The sequence below is a fragment of the Triturus cristatus genome, chromosome 11, assembly GCF_964204655.1.
Source record: "Triturus cristatus chromosome 11, aTriCri1.1, whole genome shotgun sequence".
Classification (NCBI taxonomy): Eukaryota; Metazoa; Chordata; class Amphibia; order Caudata; family Salamandridae; genus Triturus; species Triturus cristatus.
The window spans coordinates 411,151,021-411,176,024 of NC_140594.1; the positions used below are offsets into that span (position 1 = coordinate 411,151,021).

Here is a 25,004-nt window from a genome sequence, read left to right on the forward strand (position 1 = left end):
CATTTTTCTTACATCCAGTTCCCTCGGAGCCACGCAATCAGACAATTAAGACCGTGACCAACTGCTTAAGAGATACAGGCACCTAAAGGTTAGCACCTCAGGGGGACATTGTTTTAGATGCAGAAAAACTACATCGTAGCCCGAGAAACAGGAAAAACAGACCGATACTTAAAATAATTTGCTGTGCCTCACCTTGGCACCAATTACAAGGCTCTCAGCCACGAAGTGAAAGGGACACAAACTTTGGGCCCCCGGAAACTCAACCATTTGCTGTAACTAAGTGGGTCCCTTCTTCACTGGGTGATGAGTTTTTGAATCAAGGGATTTTTACTACTGGGCACGCTCAGTAGCCAGGTCTGCACCCACTGATTTGTCCAATGTGAACCCAGAGATCACTTGAAGAAAAGTATCCATATCAAAGTTGCTATTTTGTATTTTTATCTAGCACCTCTTCCTGTCAACAGGTGCATAGGTAGTAAACATTGTAGCAAAAGGGATGGATGCCATACAACTCAAAGCCACATTGAACAAACCTCGCTAGAAGAACAATCAAAATAGTGTAAATGTGATATAAAATGAAGATTGTAGTGCAGGAACACTCTAGATCACACCATTAATTGTTCCATTGAATGCCCTTAACAGAGGTTGCTTACCATTATACCTATTGCTTTTACTACTTCCATATTTCTTGGGCTTATTCAGTTGAATGAAAAGCTGGAAGGAATATATCTCCGGCCACGAGTGAGGAGGCAGGTAAAAAACTACGGGGTCAAAGATGAACAATCCAGAGCAATCCCTAGGGATGAACTCTGTTAGTACCACTGAAGTCCTTCATGGGCCAATCACTGCTTGAAGGGAGTGGGCTGTATAATGTAATTGGGGCCTGCATGAGTTTAAGTGTGTCCTTGATATTCTTGCAAGCAACACCATCATCTAGGATGGATATGAGAGTGGGTAGCACACCACACAAACCCCCCCAAAGATAGTCTTTTTGAAATGGCCTACAGCCAAGGTTTTATTCTGTTTGTTTTGTGGGTTTTAATATGTTCATATTGCTCAATGCTTCCTTAAAGCAAAAGAAAGGAGGGGAAAAGTGAGGTGTGCATGTATGTGCAAGTATATAATCACAAAAATAGGAGAGGGACGGAGAAGCAGAGATTTATTCGGTTTCCCGAGTTAACATGCTAATAATCAATGGGAATGAATCACGTGTTTTTCCAGAGTCTCAAAAAATTGTGATGGAGATCCTCGACCACACTAGCACATTGTGCCATATATCTTGATTTTCCGCTGGTGTGGTTAGGTGGATAGCATCATCATCATCGGGTATTAACACCAGAGTATCCAGTTCTCCAGGTGCCCCACCAGAAAGGACTCTGCCTGGTTCGCGACTGTTGTGAGCGATGAAAACAAGAAAATTATCTACTCTCCTGTGTTTTGTAACTTTAATGTTCAGGAGAGAGAGAAGGTTAAAAAACTGAGAATGGAGGTGTTTATACAGAAAATGTATTGGTCCATTGCACCTAGTGATGGCTCAACATGGTTAAGCCCGTAAGGGTCAGGTGGCTTTCATCAGACCGAGGGAAAGCGATCTCTAATGGGAGATTGCTGTGCAGGTATTCAGTTAAGTTTAGTCACTCACCTCTCTTCATCAGAGAGCTCAGTGGCTCCAGGGCTAAACTTACATTGTTGTTGCAATCTTGGCCTATAACTTTAATAGCAAGTGGTACGTCTTCCATCGGGGAGCCAGCAGTACAGGTAACAATCCTTCGTTGCGGATCCATTTTGTGATACGTAAATAGAGCTAAATGCTACAGAAATCAAAGAGCAGCACCTAGAACCCGCTCTATGCCTGTGATCTTGCATTTGGCATTTTATTGCCCCAACTTACTCTGAATTAGGTGAGTGGCGTAATTGCTGAATTATCTGTACTATTGTCTGACAAGAGTATGCGAAATTAAGAAAATTGTTCAGATTATCTGGCACAATAAAAATTTCCCCCAGGCATTCTTTAAATGGCCAATGGGTTTTTTCTCTCCAATCCAGGACCCAAAAGCTTCTTCACATTTGCTTACTGTGACCTGTTATCCAAAGCCTTCCTCAGCACCACCTGCATGCAACCCAGAGGCCAAAGGAAACCCTAGCACCCGGAGCGCAGACTATTCCTGTATCCTCAGGATGAATATACCAAACTACTGCAACTCATCCAGGTTGAAAGTTATTTCTATTAAACCATACTTGACAAGTAAAAAAAGAGAATCGCCCCTACCTGATATGCGCGGATGAGAGATTGCACTGCTAGATGATCCTCCACCAGCTTGTCCACGTTAGGCTGTGCTCGCACCAGTGTTTGTGCCTGAGTCAGTGAGGAGAGACTGGTGCTGAGTGGAGGAGGGCTTTGGTAGGCAGTTCCAGGAGGTGCTCCTGCATTGGCATTACGAAAGAAAATGTCCCACGACTGAAAGAAAAACAAAAAGTGGTCCAACAAACAAAACATGGGGTCAGAAAAATTCACTCAAATGATGTAGTTCCCTACATAAAAATATTTTCATGTTTCTTTCAACTGAAAGACTCAGGGTCTCCCGTACTTTTTTAGAACCAAGACTCCATTCTTAGAAAAGAAACTTTCGTGACCCACCTAGCTTTGACAGACTTGAGGGCAGGAGAGACAAGACTATGATGTAATAATAAACATGCTATCCAAATGCTGTGAATTACCAAAATAAGATACCTTCAGCTTTAACAATTGTAAATATCACAACCTTGACTAAGCCCTTCAAAACTTGATCAAACTGTGCCCAAGATATTGATCTGCCCATAAACTTGCAGATGGTAAACTGTAATGGAGCTGGAACACCTTTCATAGTTTGTTGCTTGCCTGTGTCATCGGTTCAGTAAAAATCACAAGGCTTCTTACAAAACATTTTGTTAATACAAGTGATTTTAGCAAATTTGAAAACACCCCTTCTGCAGCAGAGTATGGCAGTAAGGCCTCATCCATGTTTCCAATTGTTGTGTTAAAACAAGGCCCAGTGTTGCATTTTGGAATATGTATGTGTGTATATTATATATTGATATACGCACATATATATATATATATATATATATATATATATATACATACACACATATATATATATATATACATACACACATATATATATATATATATATACATATATATACACATACATACATACATATACACACACACACACACACACACACACACACACTGCGAACTCTGCCCAAGAGCATTGGAACGCTTCACATTACATAAAGGCAGATTAGTTTTATTGTCAGCACTGGGTATTATGCGATTTGCTCAGAGCCAAAGCTGGGACTCCAACCTGGTTCCCCACATCCAAAATCAGCACGTCTGGCTGTTGGGCCACATCCATATTTCTCAACTGATGTGTGAAAGTCCTAAAGAATTGGGACGATTGTGTACGAGCACGTATAGTGAGCACATTATCCGGAGTAGAGTCTTGCTTGGGGAACATGGATTTGTTTTTAGACTAGACTTAGGGCCATAGCTCACCAATTTTGCACCAGTGGCACTGGAACAAGTTTCAGAGTGTAGTCATGTAGCAAGGTTACATACATTAAGTCAGAGACTGTGAAAAATCCTAGCTTCATATAAAGTGTGGCAAATGTTACATCACTGAAGGCATGAAGATTGTGAAAAATCCAAATTCACACAAAGTGTAGCAAATGTATTCAGCAGAAGAGTGGTAAGGAAGTAGTATGTAGCTGGGGGTGCAATTTGGATCACACGGTCGCAAAATATATTAGTAACCCAGTAGTGCACCATCATTGACAGACAGCACATTACCAATTGAAATGGACACTAAATCTGCACAACCAGTTTTAATGATAAATCTATATAGCACATAAACGATAATGTGCAGAAATCTGATTTCAGTGAATATTATTTGCGCATCTTGAAATGCAGTGTCTTGATTGATTTTATTTGCTCATCACCAAGTAGTCTTGATTTGTTTTGATCCTATGAAATTCTTTATGTCCATCACAACAACAAATGTGCTTTATTTTTGCTTTCCTTAACTGCTGATATATTCTGAAATGTGTACAGTTCATTTACAGTTATTTAAATTGTCTTGTGTTAAAAAAATTAATCCTACAGCCTTTCCTTTCATACTCACGGTACCCTAGCAAGATGGTCACACTGTTCACTTTAAAAACTCCTCTCACTTTGCAGTCAGAGAAAGAAAAGTAAACACCAATCATCATGTTAAAAGAATAATCAGCAATTTGTCAGAAGACAGTCTGGCATTTGAGCTTAGTCTCTGAAGGAGACAAACGTAACAAGATAAATACAAATTTGTACAGAAGTCTTTATTTATTGCTCTTTCGCGACCCACCAGAAATAGTCTTCCAACCCACTAGTGGGTCGCAACCCACCGTTTGAGAAACAGTTCTATAGAGGTAAAATACGAGCAATAGCCTTATATTATGAATGAAGGTAAAAATGCCAGACTTTATAATGCTTAAACTCCATCTTGGCATCCCTTGTGAGGTGAAGAACCAGTACTGATTAGTGGAATTCTACAGCGTTCACTTTTTAATCATACTTTATGGGGTGGCATAAGTCCCTCTTATCAAAATTTTTAGCTAATTTCATTTACCGTTGAGAATATTTATACAACTCAAATAGCCCTTTTAGCCACGGGCCAGAGACAAACATTTTGCAGGGAAAAGTCGGACTTGCATGATGAGGACTCTAAAGACTGGAGTTTTACATGAAAAGGAAATCTCTTCAGCAAAATCAGGCGATTACACACCTTCAGCAGCAAAAAGCCATCCATTCCCTTCAGTCAGGGCACTGCACCTATCATGTGGTCTAAAACTATGTAGTGAGTAACAAAATGAATATCAACCACATTTCTCCAACAGTCACACACACATTTTTCTTAGGGAGCATGATCTAAAAAAGCACAAAATACTTCAAAGAATTTTGAAAGTACATTTTAAATCGCAAAAAGGCAGCAGAATATACAACTGCCATCGAGCCCATTTTCAAAAATTCTAAACACTTTAAAAAGCTAATAAGATGTACTTTTTTCCTAAAGTTTTATTTAGCGCAAACTTCATCCGAAGGTATCCGGTATCAGAGCGCTTTACATGAGCACCTTTTTCGTTACATTCATTTTTGTTAGGCACGGGGATATGAAGTGATTTGCCCAGAATCACAGGTTGTTGACAGTTGCTTGACTCGAAACCGGTTCCCCAGATTGGAGGTCGACCACCCTAGCCGTTTGGCTACATCCTCTACCCAAACTTGCCAAATGAACAATCAAAAACGCACAAAGGTGAGTCCTCTCACCATAAGGGAGACACTGAGGTAGTATTTGCAGGCATGAGTAGGTGGTATTAACAAAATCCATGCATCAAGTGTAAAAAAAAAAAAAAAAAAAAAAAAAACATTACATTCCCAAAAGCAGATATATATATATATATATATATATATATATATATATATATATATATATATATATATATATATATATATATATATATAGGTGCAGTTTCTGCTTTTGTGCCTAAAACACCAACTGAAATGGATATAAAAAAGCACTGTCAAAGCCAACAGATCTGGGTTGTATTTTGAGTTCTGAGTAAAACATTTCAAACCCCTAGGCTTATACAATGAAAAAAAATAAGCCTGAAAACAATACATCTATGACATGAAGAGTTTAATGTGTGTTACTTCAGTGCACTATTGAGATGTTGAATAGTCTCTCATGCATTGCAATATAAGCTCTTAATAGGATGCGAAACGAAACAGCAAGCACCCAATCACACTGGGGAAAGAGAAAGTAGGTGGCTGCTGTTACTTCTCATGTTATAATGTAGGGGAGCTACGATGAGCTCACACAGGAGGACTGCAAGGTTTTACAAAACTGAGCCGAGTGTATTTGTCACAACATTTTACAACTCAATTCAGCCGCTATAGAGTAATGAGGGTTGCTGTAAGGCACTATAGAAGATTAATTACTTCAACAACAAAAAAAATCGACTGTGGCAAGTAAAATGCACGAGACAGAAACAATATATATCAAAAGATTCATAACTTTGTTAAGCTTCGTCTAAACTCAATCAATTACATTAATATCTGCTACTACAATCATAAAAGGTTGCATAGCCGCGTTGAACACTTCAATGTATTATACTGAATGGAAATATCTTAGAGATCTCTCCCTCCTCAACACTTCTTATATAACTAAGTCGTCACTGGTAACGTGAGAGGAGTGGCCATACCAACGGCGCTACACAGCTCTCAAGAGTCTAATCAGTAAAAGGCTATAGCAGTGTTTCACGAGAGGACTGCATCATTACTGTTAATGCACTAGTTAATTGCTTGGAAAAACGCAACAGACTTAACCAATTGAAGGTACACTACACTTACTGAAGTCCTATATTTTAGACTAGAGGAAAGAAGGGGGGTGCCTGACAGCTGGGCATCCCTCTGTTTCTTTAGACGGCCTTTTTTTGAGGTAACCTTTAGTCCCGCATTTCCGACGGTTCAGAATGACCCAGCCTGACGTTGCAATTCTCTCACATGCCGAGGCGCTGGAGCTATTTCAGTATGGGCGGCAGAACTGCTGCTGCTAACTTAGAATGGTGGACCCAGCTGACTGTTCGTTGCTGCAGTCACAGCGCATGCCCACAACGCTCCATCAATCTCACATGATCATATGGGCAAACACTGCGAGAGCCGGGCCGGGCCGCCCCGCTGGTGTTTCCCCGATTGGCTGCACGTTAGGGTGGGCTTCCAGAGCAGGACGGGCTGCCATGACCTCACCCCTCACGGCCCCTTGCAATTCACGGCCTCCGACGGCAAGCGGCTGGATTTAACTTTGCCAGGGTTGGCTTTGGATCCCTGTCCGGCACGGCCGATGGCCAGAAATAATACCACTAATGACCAGCACAGAAACATTACTTTTATGATGGTACAGTAAGTACTCTTACTCACCCTTCTCACAACTGTTTCGGAATAGAATGTACTGCACTCAAGACCGAAAAACATTTTAAAACAATAAAACCGCAATAGACGCAAACCGTGGCAAAGCCAACATGTCTCGCCTTTTTGATATATTGACCATGCCAATGCAGTGCAGCACGATGTGTGTGCGCGTGGGGGCGGGGAGAAGAAAAGAACAAGCATTTGCAATGCAATAGGTCTCGCATTACTGAACGTTTGAGCTACTGGCATTGAAAATAATAATGCAACGCCAACAGCTCAAACTTTCAGTAATGCGAGACCTAGTGCACTGCAAATTGCCTGTTCCTCTTGGACCTGAAAGGAAAAAATGTCATAAATGACATGGATTTTCATAAGCTCATTGGCCAATGGGCCTGTGGCAGATGAGCCACTGATCGAATATTTCTGACTGATGATTGAGATATGTAGAGCACATTTTTGGCAGATGGGGCATCTGCTGCTTTTCAGCAGATGAACGTTCAGCAATCTCTAAATGACCCCCTTCAGTGTATTGCTACTAACCACATGATTTTTTATAAACTTTGAAAAAGACATTTAAATTCCGCTCTCCTGTCAGCAATTTAGCCACTAACCCTCATGAGCCATGCACCTTTCATAGACTATATAGACTATGTAGTTAGAAAGAAATAAAGGAACCGTGCATACTGATGCTTTGTTATTTTCTTTTATCTCCAACCCAGAGGTTTGTTCTTCAATTTAGAAAGAAACAATAATACACTCCATGGATGTGCACAGGTGTTGAAAATTAACCTCTGCACATTAAAGGGATACATAAAATTGACCACATGTCCTGTAATGTTCTGGTTTTTATTTTATGGGAAACAATGCATTTAAAGGAAAGGGAACCTTCTAAATATTTGCGGTCCCATTGGGTTCTTTTCATCTTTCTGCAAGCTTCCTGCAGAGTTTGCGGATTAAACTAAAGGTAGGAGTCGAAGTGGGCGAAGTTGCTATTCAGTCTCTGTATGGCGCTCTGTGAATGTTGTCCGCGCACGTGCACTCGCATGGTGCCACAGTTTCTGTAAGACATTTCTGCCTGAACCGACTTTCCCTTAGGAGAAAGCTATGCGGTCAGTGTAGGTATAATGAAAACAGGAAATTATTCAAGCTCTGTGCATTCAATAATTGAAATATGGGCGAGATTACACATATGTAGTAAAACCTGCGTTCTGGCCTACGCTAATCGCCAACAGCAATCACATGCAGTCACTGCACTCGTACATTATTGCATACAACGTAATTTCTTTCTTTGCTAATCTCAACTTTCTTTGCCCTGACCGCCCTGCAGAATGCATCCATTTTGTTACCTCGGCGATGAAAGTCAGCGGCCTTCCTGTCCTGGGGTGACGAAGGCAGTGTGTTCACGGGCTGGGGTCTCTCCCAGGGCCAGGGCTGCCTGGTATTTTCCGAGCCATGGATATGATAATTGGTTCCAATTGCCTGAAATTAACAGGATGCTTTATGGCTCGTAAACGGTCCCTGTGGCGGATCTCTCAGATCCTTTCATGTAATCCCCCCTTCCTGTGCTGCCCGTGTTTATGAATCCCATAACAATGAGACTTTTTTTCCCCAAGGATATGAACGCCAGCCCCTTTTCTTATTTAAGCTGCTTATCAGTGCGAAGTGCTGACATCGCTTCAAAGAGGCACGGGCAACAAGAGGGAGGGTGAGGGTAAACAAGACACGACAATGGGTGGGGGGGGGTGGGGGGGGGGGAGGAAGGAACCAAAGCACGTTGTGACTGCAGCAAGTGAAACTGAATAAAGAAAATAGTGCTCACAGTCTAAATAACACGTACAATGGTACAACCGAAGTAAAGGGGCCAGTCGCCATGGGAGGTGACAAATGAAGAGGAGATGGGACTAAGGAGGGACTAACAAACCTATTTACGAATCAGAAGCCAGCATTTAGGACAGACAATGACGCAAGCCAATGGCAAATATGGGCAGAGAGTGGGCGGAGCTTCTATTCTTACTCCACCACAACAAGTCTCACAGAGCAGAGCATGCACGCTGGCTCTAGGCTCGACCTAAAATGAAGAACCAGCACATTGCACATAAAATCACCATGACACTGCTTGCGCAGTGTCATTCCATAGGCTTTAGGATGTGGGAGACCACAGGAGCTACGAAATGACACACAACTTTCAAATAGTCTCGCATGGCCAGGAAAAGCACTCCAATTTTTACAACATTTCTATCAATTGTAAAGGAACGGCGAATCTAAAATATTTTTAAATCGCGAACTACAAGTGGTGGCAAACATCTTTCTGAGCTTAGACCACAGCCATGTGAATTGGATTGGATCCTCATTTGAATTGGAAGCAAATATTGTAAAAATAGGGCGAATTTCTCAATCATTTGTCAATACAATTATTCCCTTTTGTCCTACTCATGGCATGTCCACACACAAAAGACACTGGTTCTGAAACGGTTAGGGGCACCAAATCCCAAAAAGTGTGAACAACCATCATCTTGGCAATAGCGGACATTTACACTTTGTTCCATCTTGTTGTCAACCAGAGAGAGAAAGGAATAGGAGAAAGGCAGTGACTCAGAGGATAACATCTACAGAAAGTCCGTACTGTACAGGCTTGTCAGCACTCTTGGTCAGACATACTTATCCCTAATCAGCCAAAAGTAATACAAAAGGTAATTCCAGTTCACAGTGGGCACTGAGGTCATCTCTCATTGGCATCCACTGGCTACCCTGAATCTGGAACCGGTTCAGCCAATTTCATATCAGTGGCAGTTCAGGAAAAAGAACATCATTTGAAGGTAAAGTTACACCTTAACCCCTAAATCTTAGTTGGGTCAAGTAGAATCTTTTGCTATAGTGTGCTACCCCACCTCCAGCAGTAAAAACTGCTAACTAAAAGCCTGACTGCAACCAGATTGTTTTGAGATATGGCCCTAAATGTTTGGTATCCCTGAGGAGCACATTTCTGGGTGCTATCTTAGCCCTGGTTTTGATATCTCTGGGTTTCTTAACTGGTTTCATCCTGAACGAAATCTTATTGGACACCGGCTAAAGCACACAAGAATGCACTATTACCTAAACATCAAATCTATGACAACTGGTCCAGGCATACAAAGCTATTCTCTATTTACACTGGAGAAAGACCCCAGTTTCGTTAAGAGTAATAGGTTTTTTTGTATGAAGAGATTTTTTTATTCTTTTTTTTATTGAAGATCAGTTTAGGGTCCAAAACTCATCAAGTTGTTCATTTTTGCATCAAGAGACATCAGGACAGAAAGCAGAAATATCTCTGACTGGGTCCCTTGTTTCATTCTGTCTGGTATCTGACACGCTGACTGCGATTGGTACCTTGAACTTGACCTCCAGTCACAGGCTTTAGTGTATGAAGATGTATACAAGTGGAGTATGTAGTTCCTAAGAAACGTTAGGAACTGCATACTCCACATGTACATTTAGGAAGCGTGTATACTGGACCTAGATGTGCTCCCGGTCCCCTCATTATTGTGTTTAGTGTATGGACCAGTTTGATGTTGGGCATAGGTAACATTGGCCAAAGGGTCTGATTTTCTTTGTACACAATTAGGATCGTATCAAAGACCTAGAGGGTGCTAAAAACGTTTTTTTATTTTTTTTTAATTCTTTTTTTTTTTTTTTTTTTTTTTTTAAGAGGTTCCACAGGTATTGAAGCTGCTCCTAGACTTTATTTTTTAGCTACTATTCATCATTGGTTCTAGGTAAACATTTTAATGTTTTCTCCTGGTTTAAATAGTTCTGCATTAAAACTGAGATTTAAATATCCTTACATATTTAAGAACAAGTTACTTACCTTCTGTAATGCTCTTTCTGTTGGGATACCCTAACCGCATATTGCTCACCTTTAGAGTATCCCCAGGTGTCAGACTGAGTGGAATATTTTTCAGTATAGCCCATGTGTGCTAATAGGTGCTGTTGCGGCTCCACACCAAATCGCCTCCACCCTGCAAGCAAAAACTAGAGCCATCTGTGCCTTCCAACATGAAGCTCAAAAGTGATCAATTGTGCTTAATTGGCAGCTTCCTAAACTGGGACCTTTTTAGATGAGGAATCTATTCCACACAACAGGGAGATGGAAGACAAGTGACGTATTTGCAGCTAGATAGAGTATTCAATGGTGGCATTTGGGACAGTATTAGAATTGCATAGGTTGCATCACCCAGAGTGCATTCTTTGGATAAAAATTAATAAAAATGAGGGGAACAAGGCTAGTAGATTGCCTGAAGCCCTACAGTTGGGAGTAGATGGGCAAGTATCTCTGAAAGCGATGAAGATCAGCGGTTTCCCGATAAACAGAATCAAAGTGCACCATGAGTGCCTGAGCGGAAGAGTCAGGAACACAATGAAACTCAGAGTCTCAGTACTGCTCGTCTGAACCAGATGACAAAAAAACAATCTAACTGGAGTCAGTGCCCATTCACATTTACAACAATGAGGGAAGTCACATGGCACCAGGTGACTAAAGACTTAGATGAAAAACAACTTACAAACATCCATGCAACAAACAGTTACTGAAGGTAACTCAACTTGTCCTTCGGATGTATTTTTCTAACCACAGATTACTCCTCTATAGAACAGATACCAAAGCAATACTTCTACAATTGGTGGGCATGTGGAATGACTCAGACAAAAAAGTCCTGTATGACTGAATAGCAAAATACCCTTACTGGCAGACATGACTATCAAGGCAGTACTGCTTTGTGAACATGTGCAATCATGCCCAGGACAGGCACTTCGATTGCTAATACGGTGGTTGAAGCCTCGACTCAGATGGAATGGGACTTCAACCCTTCCAGAGACTGCCACTGCGTGCTTACTTTAATACAGAGGAGGCCATCTGCACAAGGTCTTTTTCTGCACAGACAGCATTTCTTGCCCCCAGAGAATCCCACAAATACTTGATGGTTAACTCGATGGTCTTGGTATAATCAGTATAAAAACGGAGTGCCCTTTTGGGGTCCATCCGAGTTTCTCCTCCTCTTTCAATGTAAGAGGGGGAAAGTACATTGGAAGAGGGAGGAACTGGCTCACGTGAAGAGGTGAGAACCTTCAAGAGAAAAGCTGCTCTGGTCCTCAGCACTGGCTTGTTCATAAAAAAGGTGGCAGAAGGAAGCTTAACAGAGCTTGGAGTTCACTGATGCAACAAGGTGATGTGACCACGATGAGGAAAACAATCTTCAGGGTCAATAGACGTAGGGGACAGCTGTGTAGCAGTTCAAATGGAGTACACATTGGAAGAGTAAGGACCAAGGTAAGGTCATCACAAAAGGTTTTGGAGGGAACATATGGACCAAATCTTTGAGAAAAGGCATCACAATGGAGATCTGCACAAGGACGGTTGGTCCAGCAAACGCAAAGAAAGGCCAAAAGGGCCAAGAAATAACCTTTAACAGTGCTCCGACTAAGTCCTTGCTGGGCCAAATATAGAACAAATTGTAACATCTGACGGGTTGGCTTGTAATGGGTCCATATTCCAAGTGCTACAGAAAGACACAAACTTATTCCAGCAACCTGCATGAATTGATGTTGCAGAAGGGTATGTGGCTGCTAAGATGACTTCCACTACTTAGAGGTAGAGCAAATGCCGTCAACTGCCGCCATTCAATCTTCATGCATGGAAGTGGACTGCAGGTCCGATTACAAGACCCTGGCCTGCTGCTGCAACAAAAGATCCTCAAAGTGGCAGCCTGATTGGAAGACAGGTACTCATGCCCAGAAGTGCCAGATACACACTCCTGGCCCAATTCACAACCACTATGATTATTTGAGCATGGTCATTTTTGATCATCTTAAGAAATGTGGGCAGGAGAGGTAGCAGCAGGAAGGCATTAAGGAATCATGACCCCCCTTCTATGTGGAATGGATCCCCGAGAGAGCCTTTTTGGGAGCACTAACATTCTAAACTGTTGACATTGCGCGTTCTCACCGGCAGCGAAAAGATCGAGCAACAGTTCTCCTCATTGCTTGAAGACATCCTGTGCTACCTCTGAGCGCAGTTCAAGTTTGTAATCAACTATGCTTGGCAAGCTAAATTCGCCTGCCTTGGAGTTTAAAGATTCTGCTAGGTAGTGTACAATCAGGGAGATGCTCATGATTCAGCCAGATGGGAGGAGCGTAGCCTCCTGGGACAGAATCCCGCTTGTAGCACTATCACATGGTAGTGGTGTTGCCCAGGTCTATCTGAACAAGCCTACCCTTGATGTATGGCAGGAAGGTTTTCAACACCAAAGGAATGACTTGCAGCTCCAACAGATTAATGTGGAGGTGGATCTCTGCCGAAGACCAGCACCCTCTGATCTGCAGTGCTAACAAATAACCTCCCCAGGCCCAGTAGTGATGAGTATCACCACAGTAAGCTCTAGGCGGGATTGGGAGAAGTGTTTGTCGCTGGTCGAATGGAGGTCGTGCAGCCACCACTACAATCTTCCAAAACCTGAAGAGAATCAGACGGGTAGCCTTGGTTCTAGGCCCATTAAGACTTCAGATCCCACTGCGGAGTGCGCATATGTGCCACCTGGCATGATCGACTAAGCAGACTGGAGAAGGCTAACCGTTGCAGAAGCCTTTAGAGCCATCCTCCATCGATCACAATACTGAGACTGAAACATCGGGATCATAGTCCGAATGCCCTACAACTGTTATGGAAGAAAGGCTCAAAAATGCACTGTTCCAGGAGGTCTCAGATGAAAGGGAGCCTCTGCAAAGGAGTCAAATATGACTTTGGCACATTGATTGTGAACCCCATAGAGTAAGGAGTTTGCCGTTGTCTGGAGTTGGTCTATGACTGACTGTGGCAGCCCGCCTTCAATAGCCAGTCGTATAGGTAGCAGAAGACTGGAATTCCCAACCTTCGAAGATATGCTGAAACCACCACTATCACACTCTAGAAAACCAGAGGGGCGCTGGTGAGACAAAAACGGAGCACAGAAAACTGAAAATGCATATGGGACCTTGAACCGCAGGAAATGCTTGTATGCCTGCAGGAAAGTAACATGTAAATAGGTGTCCTGAAGGTCCAATGCCACCATCCAGTTGCCTGGTTTTAGGGCAGGTAGAACCTGGGCAATGTAAGCAACTTGAATTTGCCATTCTCCAGGAAATATTTGAGAGATCAAAGGTCTAAAATAGGGCGAACGCCTCCACACTTCTTCAGCACAAAGAAATAGCAGGAGTAACACCTAGTTACAATTTCTGAGGCAGATACCTTCTCTATGGCTCCTTTCTCCACAACAGCCTCAATTTCCTGCAGAAAAATGGTCCTGTGAAAGCAGCTTCGACGGAGGTGGAATAGGAGGCGGGACAAAAGAATAGCAGACCATTTGCACAACCCACCTGTAAAACTTTATTACTCACCACCGGATGTAAAAAGCGATTGACCTTACCCCCCACGAGGCTCTCATGTGCTGCTAAGGAGAAACTAAAGCATCTTGGAGGTGGTATATTGAAAAGTCGCACTGATCCAGTCTGGAGCCTGGGGATATTCTAAAGGTGAGAAATCTGCAGTTAGCGATATCGATCCGAAAACTCCAGTTTTGAGCCACTCGGCCAAAACTCTTTTCTATCAGCAGAGATCTTACATTTTCATATACTAGACTAAGCATAGTCGACAGACAAATTGTTTGTGGGCTGTCTGAAAGAGCATTACTTGAAGCAGGCGGATTAGCGACATTGTGAAAGGTGCACCAAACACAAGACCATCTCCACCTTAACACACCCAGTGGCAACGCACAGTGTTGAAGCGGACTTCCGAAGTTAGATTCACGCACTCCAAAGTAAGATCTCTTTATCCTACTCCCACAGCGAAGACCTTCTTGCTCTTCTCTCAAATAAAAGTATGTCTCAGGCTAAAACTACTTGCACGCTAAAAAGTGAACACCTGAGCCACCTAAATCCTATATCTGCACTGTTTTCACATTTCCAACAGCACCCTCACAAAACTGCTAAACCTAACATTTTATAATGGAATGTCAGATTGGCAGATACCGCAGTCATTTGATTGCTGATGTTTTTGAGCAGCAAAGAGCAGGCATATGTATGAACTGAACAATTTCTTTGATAGGCCAGACGCACTCTTATCCACCCAATAATACCCTTTTTATATTTTTTTGTTATATGTGGTCATGGGAAAGCATCACACTTGTTAGGGTTTGGTCAACTACTCCTCCTTATAAGTAAAACTGTACTATAGAGTGTTTCAAAGAATATATACACACATTTAAATTATTCTGATGGATAACATTTGCATTAGCACAGTTTTAAGTAGTTAAAAATGTTATTTAGATATTGGACACAAAAGCTCTTCATCTGTCCATCCAACAGATTTACTTCCCATGCATTGCAGTAGAGCAACTGAATGATGGTTGTACAATCTCTCAATGACAATTTCAACTGTTCACAGATATGATCACCCAGTCCTCACTGCATCTCAACGATATAGCTTGTTGCTGTATTGTTCGCATTGATCCATTCAACAAGAAGTGGCATCACTGGACTTCCCATCATCCATCAGTGATTGTTTTTCTAACCAACGTACCCTGCGCGCCTGCCTCCTCCCAGGACCTATTTACTGGCAGCTGTAGTTGCAGATGGGAAGCAGGCGCACCAAAAGCAAGCCCGCCTGTGACCGTCCACGCCTTGACAACACCCAGCAATAGGTACCCTGGCCTTCCCCATCCACGATACCCTGCTGCCCTCCTCCACTCTTAACCTCAGCTGACACCTGCTGCACTGCTGCCATACTGCAACACAGAACATGGAAGGAGCATTCATTTTCGTCTCCTGAAAGTTCTCATGCACTCTCCCATACCCTTCACCCATCACTCCCGTACCAACAGCACCTGGCACGCCACCCACTAATGCTCACAAACCAAACACCACTCCACACTTGCATGCAACCTTAACACCCGCTCAATCCCCAAAAATGCCATGGAGGTATGGGACCTACTGCACAACCACACTTCAGACCTGTTCTTTCTCATGAAAACATGGCTAAACCTAACCTCAGCAACGGATCTTGCTACCGCCATCCCTGCTGGCTACAAGACTGTTAGTCAAGACCATGATCACAAGCCCCAAGGTGGAGTCGCCATGACGTTCAAAGATACCATCAGCAGCACCACCTCCACACACACCCCCCCCCCCACTACCTACATGGAACACCTCACGTTCAAGATACACGCCATAGCCAGCTTTTCCCTGGGTGAAACACTCGTATACAGACCACTTGGACCCCGCACATATTTCATCAGCGATATCATGGACTTCATTGCACCCCTCATTCAAAGTCAGCACTTTCATCCTCCTCAGAGACCGTAAGTTTCACCTAAAAGTCAGTACGGACCCAAACTCTACAGCCCTTCTAGAAAACCTTGCAAATCTTGGCCTCACCCAGCACGTTACCAGACACCTATTGGACCCAATTTTCTCCTCAATTAGCAACACAGTCGACAAGTCAGCAATTATGACCTGGACAAACTATCGCCTCATCAGATTTAGTATGAGCTGCAAGACGCAACCTCAAGCAGATACAGAACACCAATGCACAGCTCTTGCAGATCGCATCGACGCCAACAGCCACAAGGAATTCTTCGCCAAATATTTCACCACAGCTCCTGCCACCTCCAGCAAAATCACCCCCTCATAAGTCCTTTGCAATAAGCTCTCAATTCTTCTGTAACAAAATCACCTCCATATACAGCAACTTCAACCCTCAACTGGACTCCTGTTACCATTGCAACTCAACGTACAATCAAAGCCGATGAACGAACCCGGACCTTTTGGCCTGCAGTCACCACTGTCGAAATCACTGCCACCATGAAGACTATTCACTTGAGGCTCCATCTGACCCTTGCCCCCACCACGCCTTCACCAAAGGACTCCTACCAATCAATGAAGCACTAACACCCATCCTCAATGCCTCCATCTACTCCGCTACATTCCAGGACACCTGGAAGCATGACACCATCAGGCCCCTGCTCAAGAAACCATCCCCTGACCCAGCCACGCCTTCCAAGTACAGACCCATCTCCCTTCTACCATACCCGGCAAAGGTCTTGGAGAAACTAAACCGACACCTCACTAACCACCTCAGCAAACACCAACTACTCCATGCTAAGCATGCTGGATTCAGGTCCAGCCACTGTAAAGAAACCACACATTTTGCCACCAGGGGAGACATCCGCATGATCATTAACAAAGTAGAAGCGGCACCCCTCATTCTCCTGGACCTCTCTGCAGCATTTGACACTGTCTCACACCCCATCTTCATCAGGCGTCTGCACAAGATTGGCATCAAAGGACCACTCTCTGCTGAATGTTTCTCTTCTTAGCAAATAGAACTCAAGCTGTCAGACTGGCACCTTACTCCTCGGAAGCTCGCCAACTCATCTGTGGAGTACCTAAAGGTTCATCGCTGAGCCCTACCCTCTTCTACACCTACATGATCCCTCTGGCCAATATCATCCGCACATACAACATCACCATCCCCTCCTACACAGACAACACACAACTCATACTCTAGCTCTTGGACTAGACAGCAAACACAAGAAACACGTTCACCACCTGCATTAAAGAAGTCGCTGACTGGATGAAAGCCAACTGCTTCAAGCTCAACTCTGACAAGACAGAAATAGTGATCTTTGGCAAGAGCACCTCACAATGGAACTCCAACTGGTGGGTAGCCGAACCTGGACCCACGCCCACAACTCATGCCAGTAACCTCCGAATAATCAACTGCAAACTGGACATGAGTGTACATGTCAACACGGTCACCGCATTCTGCTTCCACACCCTGAAGATGATGAGGAAGATCTTCAAATGGTTCCCAAGTAACACAAGAAAAATGGTCACTCACGCCCTAGTCACCAACAAGTAGGACTATGGAAATACCCTCTATGCCAGGATCACCATGCAACTCACTAGAAGACTACAGACCATTCAGAACTTGGAAGCCAGAATCATCCTCAACCGCCCACACAGAACTCACATTATACCACACCTCAGGGAACTATACTGGCTTCCAATACACAAAAGTGCTCAATTCAAACTCCTCACACACACACACACACACACACACACACACACAGAGTACTCCACAACTCAGACCCCACCTACCCAAACAGTTACATCTCCTTCCATAAACTATCCAGACGCGTTCTCTTACAATGCTCCTAAAGCTTGGAACAACCTCCCTCTCCACCTCAGAGCCTCCCCCACTCTTGCTGAATTTTACAATAAGCTGAAAACCTAGCTTTCAATTAACTAATCTACTATAGATAGTGTTGGGTGTGCATAAACACCTGCTCAGCACCAGGATACCTTTGCGGGCGATGCAATGCTATACAAATACACAACAAAATATGCACCGTATGGAAAATAAATGTCTGACGGACAATTTTCAAAATTAAAATCTCACATCTAATTTCTAAATAACATGTTTAACTACTTAAAACGCCCTTGACCAACTTGTCCTCTGGCCTCCCCCTGCCGTCCGTTGTTTTGCTGCTTTCTCCCTCCTCCCCTGCACCTCCTGCAACACGCAGGAGGTGCAGGTGCTTGTGCAACACAAAGGTGCAATGTGCTGCTGAGCAACATGACCAAAATAAAAAAAAAAACACTGACCAAGCTAATAGATCTCACGTAGGCGAAACCTATCAGTTTTGCAAAAGCTCATTACCAATTTGTTCATGAAATTCTATTTTTCGAAGCAAGAGCACCACCTAGACTTGCAGTCTGTCTTATTTACCGTACCATGTTGCATGTATGTATGTATATATAAAAATAATCCGGCAGGAGAGGGCCAAATTATGCAGCAGGGTTGACTAAATTATGCACCAAGAAAAGGCAAATTATGTGGCATAATGCAGCACATTTTGTAATTTTATTACTTAGTTTATTTAATCATTTTTTACCTTGGTAACACTGTCAGGACATAGGTTGCACCGCATTAGTACCCATTTAACACCCAAATATAGCAATAAGTAACAGAAATCTTACCAGTCAAGTTTTGAAAAGAGCCTTCCACCATGCTGGAACTTGTTTCTACATTTTTACTAACTTTTTAACTGTGAGTTAGAAAGAAAATCATTTTTTTTAAATCTGCAGAGGATGCAGCAGATGGCTTAAGTGGCAACATTTTAAAATCTAGAATTGTGTGAAAATCGCCTCACAATCCCATAATTCCAGTGGCCCTGCCTATAACTTGACGAGTAAGCAGTCACTACTGGATTCTGCTAACCATAGAGAATAAAGTGCCCAAAGCATGGATCTCCAGGATGTCTTTGGCTCTATGTAGGCCTACGTATTCCCAGTGTAACCCTGTGCAAATGTAACTATGCGCTGCTAAACTATATTATATATGGTTTCTACCTCAAAAGGTGTACATTTCGTCTATGCACTGCCACTATGTCTTTACGCCTGCCCCAACATGCACTACTAATATGCGCTGTAATAACATCTATATTCACATGCTGTTTTCTCCCTCAAAAAATGATACCAGCTACAGGCAATAATGCAGTCATACGTTTTGCTCACGTACTGCCAATTTTGCCTCCATATCTACCTCAATCTGTAAACCACAATTATTGCTATGCAAATATTGTGAAGCGCTCCAATGCCTTCGGGTCAAGTATGCGCTATATAAAACTCGACAAATAAAATAAAGAAATAAGTTTAATGGACTGTCCTAAAGACCGCTCATAACTGCTCAACGGCAATGTGGAACTTGCAGCTCACATGGTGGAACCTAGGGGATACATCCACCTGAGCCTTGTCTGGAGATTCAAGCAAAACTAGTGGGCTAGGTTCCCATTGTACATCATTGGCACCATAAGGAAATCAGGAAGAACAATGCTCTGAAGAATTAAAAGAACAAGTTACTTACCTTCTGTAATGTTCATAGTGATAAATCGGATTGCTAATGAAGATTCTCTAGATGAACCTAAATCTGAGACACTGGACTAGATCCAGAGCGTTTTCACCTTAAGTCTGTTGCCTTTAACAGATGGCTCTCTACGACAATGAGATTCCTTATAAACACCATAGGATCAGACACTAGAGAGCCCACATTTGTAGAGCTCTGGAAAAAAAAAAACACAAATATCACCATCTTCTGTGCTGCCTCGTATGGTCCTTCAAACTCACTTTGAGACTTTTAAGCTCCATGCTGAAAGTTATACAATGTTATCTGGTGAAGATCATCACTTAAAACATTCCAAATCTAGTACGCAGGTAGAAGGAACAACTGTGGAATCTGCACAGTTGTTATTGAGTGAAAATGCAATAGAACAATAAAGAGACACTACCACTGACGACATGTTCTACTGTTGTAGGTCCTCAAAATGGCTAAACAAAGCAAAGCTGGAAAGTAAGTTACTCCAGCTCGATTACCAAACTGGTGCTAGGATACTCTGGAGCAGGTGAATCTCTATGCTGCCCACATGGGTTGCCTCAAACACGCAGGTGTACAACTTCCCAGAATTAACTGCGTTTTTTTTTGTCCTGGAGTGTGACTTTCTTGGAGTGGAGTATGACCTAAAATTGGCATCTCATGCCTGGAATGATGTTTAGGTGCAACTGAAGCTCACTTATTCTGAAACTTATGATCAGTTTAGATTGCTTGTATAAATTCTCCACAAGGTCAAGTAATTACTATATAAGGAACCTGGTACTGTGCGTGCAGAATAAGGTCTAGGGCGACCTGGGCATCTGGTGCTTTATTTATCATCTCCTTTGGTTTGAACTTTTCTACGAGTTCCTCAAGCGTAGAGTGCCTCACATGGCAAGGTTCCTGGATTTTGAGTGCCAGAATGAAGCACAATAATAAGGTCCACTTCTCGTGCATCACCCATTCCCCCTCTCACTGCAAAACAGGTCGTTCCAAGTTGTGTGGATATATCCCTCGAATCCTGGGACACCATGTATGTTGCCCTTGTATGCAATGGGCTGTCTTTACTGTTTGGGGCATGGCTTGCAAATTAACCCCTTTACTGTTTGCATTGGAAAGCATCCGCTCGTACTCTTGCGAGTGACAAGATCTTGCCAGTGGGGAGATCTCGCAAGGAACTTCTCAGAGGCCATCTTGGATCAGTAGTTCCGATATTAGTGAACCCGCACAAGAAACGCTGCTGGTTATTGCAGCGCGTGTGAGGCAGATGGAAGCAGCAAACTTCCCAGAATCGTCTAGAACATTAAAGACTCGGGGACGCCACACAGCACAGCTTGAACTCTGGTAGGAGCAAACCATGCCAGCCTTTCCAGAAAGACTGTTGTAAGGTTTTTTTGTACAATGACAAGTTTAAATATTGAAGAAAATTAAACAGTTGTGGTTGGTTGAAATTGAGAATTCTTAATGCAACTAAGGTACTTCAACAGTAATGAGTATGTAGTGTTTAAAGAAATACTTTCCACCTTGTGAAGAGACACTTATACATTAGAGATCCAGAATGTAGAAAATAAGTCAAGAATGTATGCATTTTGCAGGCAAAGCACTTGTTTTCTTTGAGTTTGTTTTTGGAAATGCTTGTATTGACTTTTGAGAGAAGTCCTAGAACTTGAAGTAACACTGGATTCTGAATTTACCCTGCTACAACCCCAAGACCAAGAGTGAACCTGATTGGGAGAAGGACTGGTTAGATGTATTCCCAGGAGTACACGATTTAAAAAAAAAAAAAAAGGAAAACCTTTATTTTCAGGTAATGGATGTTTCTATAGTGAACCATAAACCGAACGAAATTTGGGAATACTGGTCTACCTGTATTATTGTGTTTCATGTCTCCTTCCACACAGCAGCCTCCTTAGTGCTCTTCCCATCGTCTGGCCACTCCGAACCTCTAGGCATATCAAATAGAGTCAACGCTACAGGAAGGTGGGCTGCTAGAGGTTCTGATCCCTAGGAACTTTAGCATTGCTTACATTTAGGTCTTGATGTCAACCAACTGTGAAGGGCAACATTGTAAGTGAGCCCATTTTGAAGAAAAACAAACCGAGATTGGAATGGCAATGACACACTCCGCTCAAATCACACGGTGTCAGATTAGCTCTTAGGATGATCAATAGTATGGGAGGTTATGTTACAGCCATTTTACTGGACTGGGAAACAGAGTTGTCTAAGGAAGAGCCCTGGAGTGTTCCAAAGCAACAACCAGCGTTGGCCCACATCCAGATTATTGCTTTGTCCCAGTCTCTTCAACAGCATTATCTGACAAACTAATATTCAACTTACAATCTTACACACCAGCTGAGCAGACAAACCATACAGAGCACATGGCCGTCTTTCCTGTTATTTTTGTAAGAGCATGCAGTGCACTTGCCAAATTGCTGGCACATGGACAATGAAAACAGGAATTTAAGGAAAGAAGACATTGAAACTGGACCCTAAAACCACAAAAAAAACATTTCTGAAGCCTTTAGCCTTTAGCCTACTTCCAAATAAAGTAATATAAAAATCTTCGTTATCTATTTCCATTAAGACCAAAAGCTGAATAAGCAAATACCATAGTTTAGATAGTCTTGCAAATCCAGCCGAAAAGTAAATGGATGCCTAATAGAATGCATGGTTAGAATCAGCAGCCCGGCTGACTTACTGTAGCAGTGTCCCGTTTCTTTATTTATCTTTACCTGCCCTTCTGCGCCTTTTTATTTCTTTTTAATGAGGAGTGTGAGAACACACTATTTCTTTCTAATGGATATGGTATTGCCAAGCAGAATTTTCTTTTAAAGCAGCAAACTATCTTGAAACACACTGAAGCAGTTCACTCATATGTAACCGTTTGACGGTCCTGAGTGGCCCACGAATAACATCGTTCTGACCTGATCGGCAGTGCAATTATCAATCAGTTAGGAGGAGAGAGATCAGAAAGAGCATACTGTCTGCACTGCATTCTAGAAACACACATTTGCAACCTTACTGGCAAGCAAGAGACGATACATGTGCAAGATGTATGCTGGCAGACTCTAGTAATTAGACAAACCAGCTAGTTCATTTACTAGAAGCATGCAAGGTGTGGTCCAAATCCGGGAAGGAAGGAATGCTATACCACACCTATGATGGTTATCTTACAGCTGCATTCACATTTAGTCTCTTTAAGATGGCATTCAGCTAAAGGTGGCAAGCGGTATGGGCTGCGAGAAAAGAGGTTAAAAAAAAAAAAAAATAGATGTCTGTGGGGAGGAAGGTAGCAACAATACTAGTGTTCATCAGTGAGATAAATATTTCTAGCAATAGAATTCTAGGCCTCCTCTTTGGAAGGCTTATCCTGAAATGTTCTGGGGAAGGCATAACCTTTGGACTGTCCCGTTATTCGGAAGTGTCACTTCGCTGTAAATAGAAGTGTAATTGGTCAACATGCAGACATTTAGTATGTTCCATTTGTTAGTGAACTACATGTGGTCCTTTGGATAACATGCTACTTTTTCAAATGTAACAACAACAAAACAATCCGCAAATTGGACATCACAGGAGGATCAATTTTCTGCCAATGGACAGGATTGTTTGCAGAGCAACGGCTACAATGAGGCCCATCAGTTGGGAGTATGAACCTATTTCTGGGAGGTTGCTACTCCACTTTCAACAAGAGTTCTCACAATTTTAACGCATATTGAGGCTTTCATAGGACGGGACTTTAAAAAGAGCTGGACCAAGTAGTAGAATATATAGTCTACTGAACTAGTTTCCTGCATATTTACTCCAACATACTCAATCTCTCTTCAGGCCAGCACAACTTATGAAGCAACCAGAAGAAACCATGTGATCTGTGAGCTATGAAAACAGAACTAAACTTAAATGGTTGAGCTTGGGTCTTTTGAGGTTTGAAGCCAGATCATTCTCAAATGCCTTTACTATGTTTAATTTAAGGGACGTTTTATTTCTACGTGTGCGTTGAATCACTAGCTAAATCTCAAATTCCTACCCTGCTGGTGTCTTGGTAAATGCACCTTGGATCAGAGCAGAGAATGGCGTCTTAACTGCAGCTCAGGTTCTTCCAAGAGGATTTGCATTTGTGACCTACCCCTCTCTGCCAGTCTGGAGGACCTTGCATTTAGCATGACACCAGCAGGATTGGAATTTGAGATATAGCTAGCGATTCAACATACACGTAGCTATAACAACCCTCAGCTTTCTCTAAACATTATTTTAACCACAGTCACATATCACGCTTTGGTGTAGGGTACAGATATATCACCTTTTTGTCCTGAAGAAATGTCACGGATCCCCTCTGGACCATTTAGGCGTAAAAACTGTCGACCTGAATTGATACACTGTTAGACGGTCACGGTTCAAAATATCCCACTGACCGAAATCAAATTTTTCATTTTTAGCCCTGCCAAGGGGACCCCTTTATTAAATCAAAAACGGTATTCATTAGGCAGTTTTGAAACACATTTTTACCATGCACACTACCCTACCTTCACATTCCCTCACTCATCATAACAGCAAAAAGAGAAGACCTTCAACAAACAGCCCTCTCGCGCGACCTATTGGGGCACTGCAGCCCCCGCCACGCGAGAAACAAAGACCTATGATGAAGCATGACATCCATTTGGGTGTGTGAGGGCTATATCTACGGATAAGGAAGATTTTCCTGACCACGGGACATTCCAACCGCCCTCCCCTTCACTCTTTTATAGGAACAGCTACCCTACTTTTGTGGACATAAAACAAGGTGGCCAGGTTATCCATTCATACTAGGATTATCATGGCCTGAATGTCTTGAAGAAAAGCTTTGAGAGCAACTGCATGGCTAAAAGTTACAGATGGTTGATGTTGAGGATCCCACTGATGAGGTGGGACTGTCATGTTACCCAGATGCGCGCCACACGCCCCCCCACCCAACCGGTCAGAGATGCATTTGTGGGGAAGGTCACCTGCAGAATTGAGTCTGGGAAGGGCCTGCTCCACAACAGGCTGTTGCTGTTCAACCACTGCAGAGCACGGTGGGTGCTGGTCCTTAACAAAACTACATCTTCC

At 42.8% G+C, this 25,004-nt stretch overlaps 1 protein-coding gene across 6 annotated transcripts in view; it reads right to left on the reverse strand.

The window, feature by feature from the left end:
- OGDH (oxoglutarate dehydrogenase) overlaps positions 1-25,004 on the reverse strand; it is a 587,498-nt gene that overhangs the window by 495,239 nt on the left and 67,255 nt on the right. For all 6 annotated transcript variants that reach the window (XM_085636081.1, XM_085636083.1, XM_085636078.1 and 3 more), the window contains exon 3: positions 2,270-2,458. In XM_085636081.1, coding sequence (XP_085492207.1) covers positions 2,270-2,458 — 189 coding nt within the window. The remainder of the gene's footprint in view (positions 1-2,269; positions 2,459-25,004) is intronic.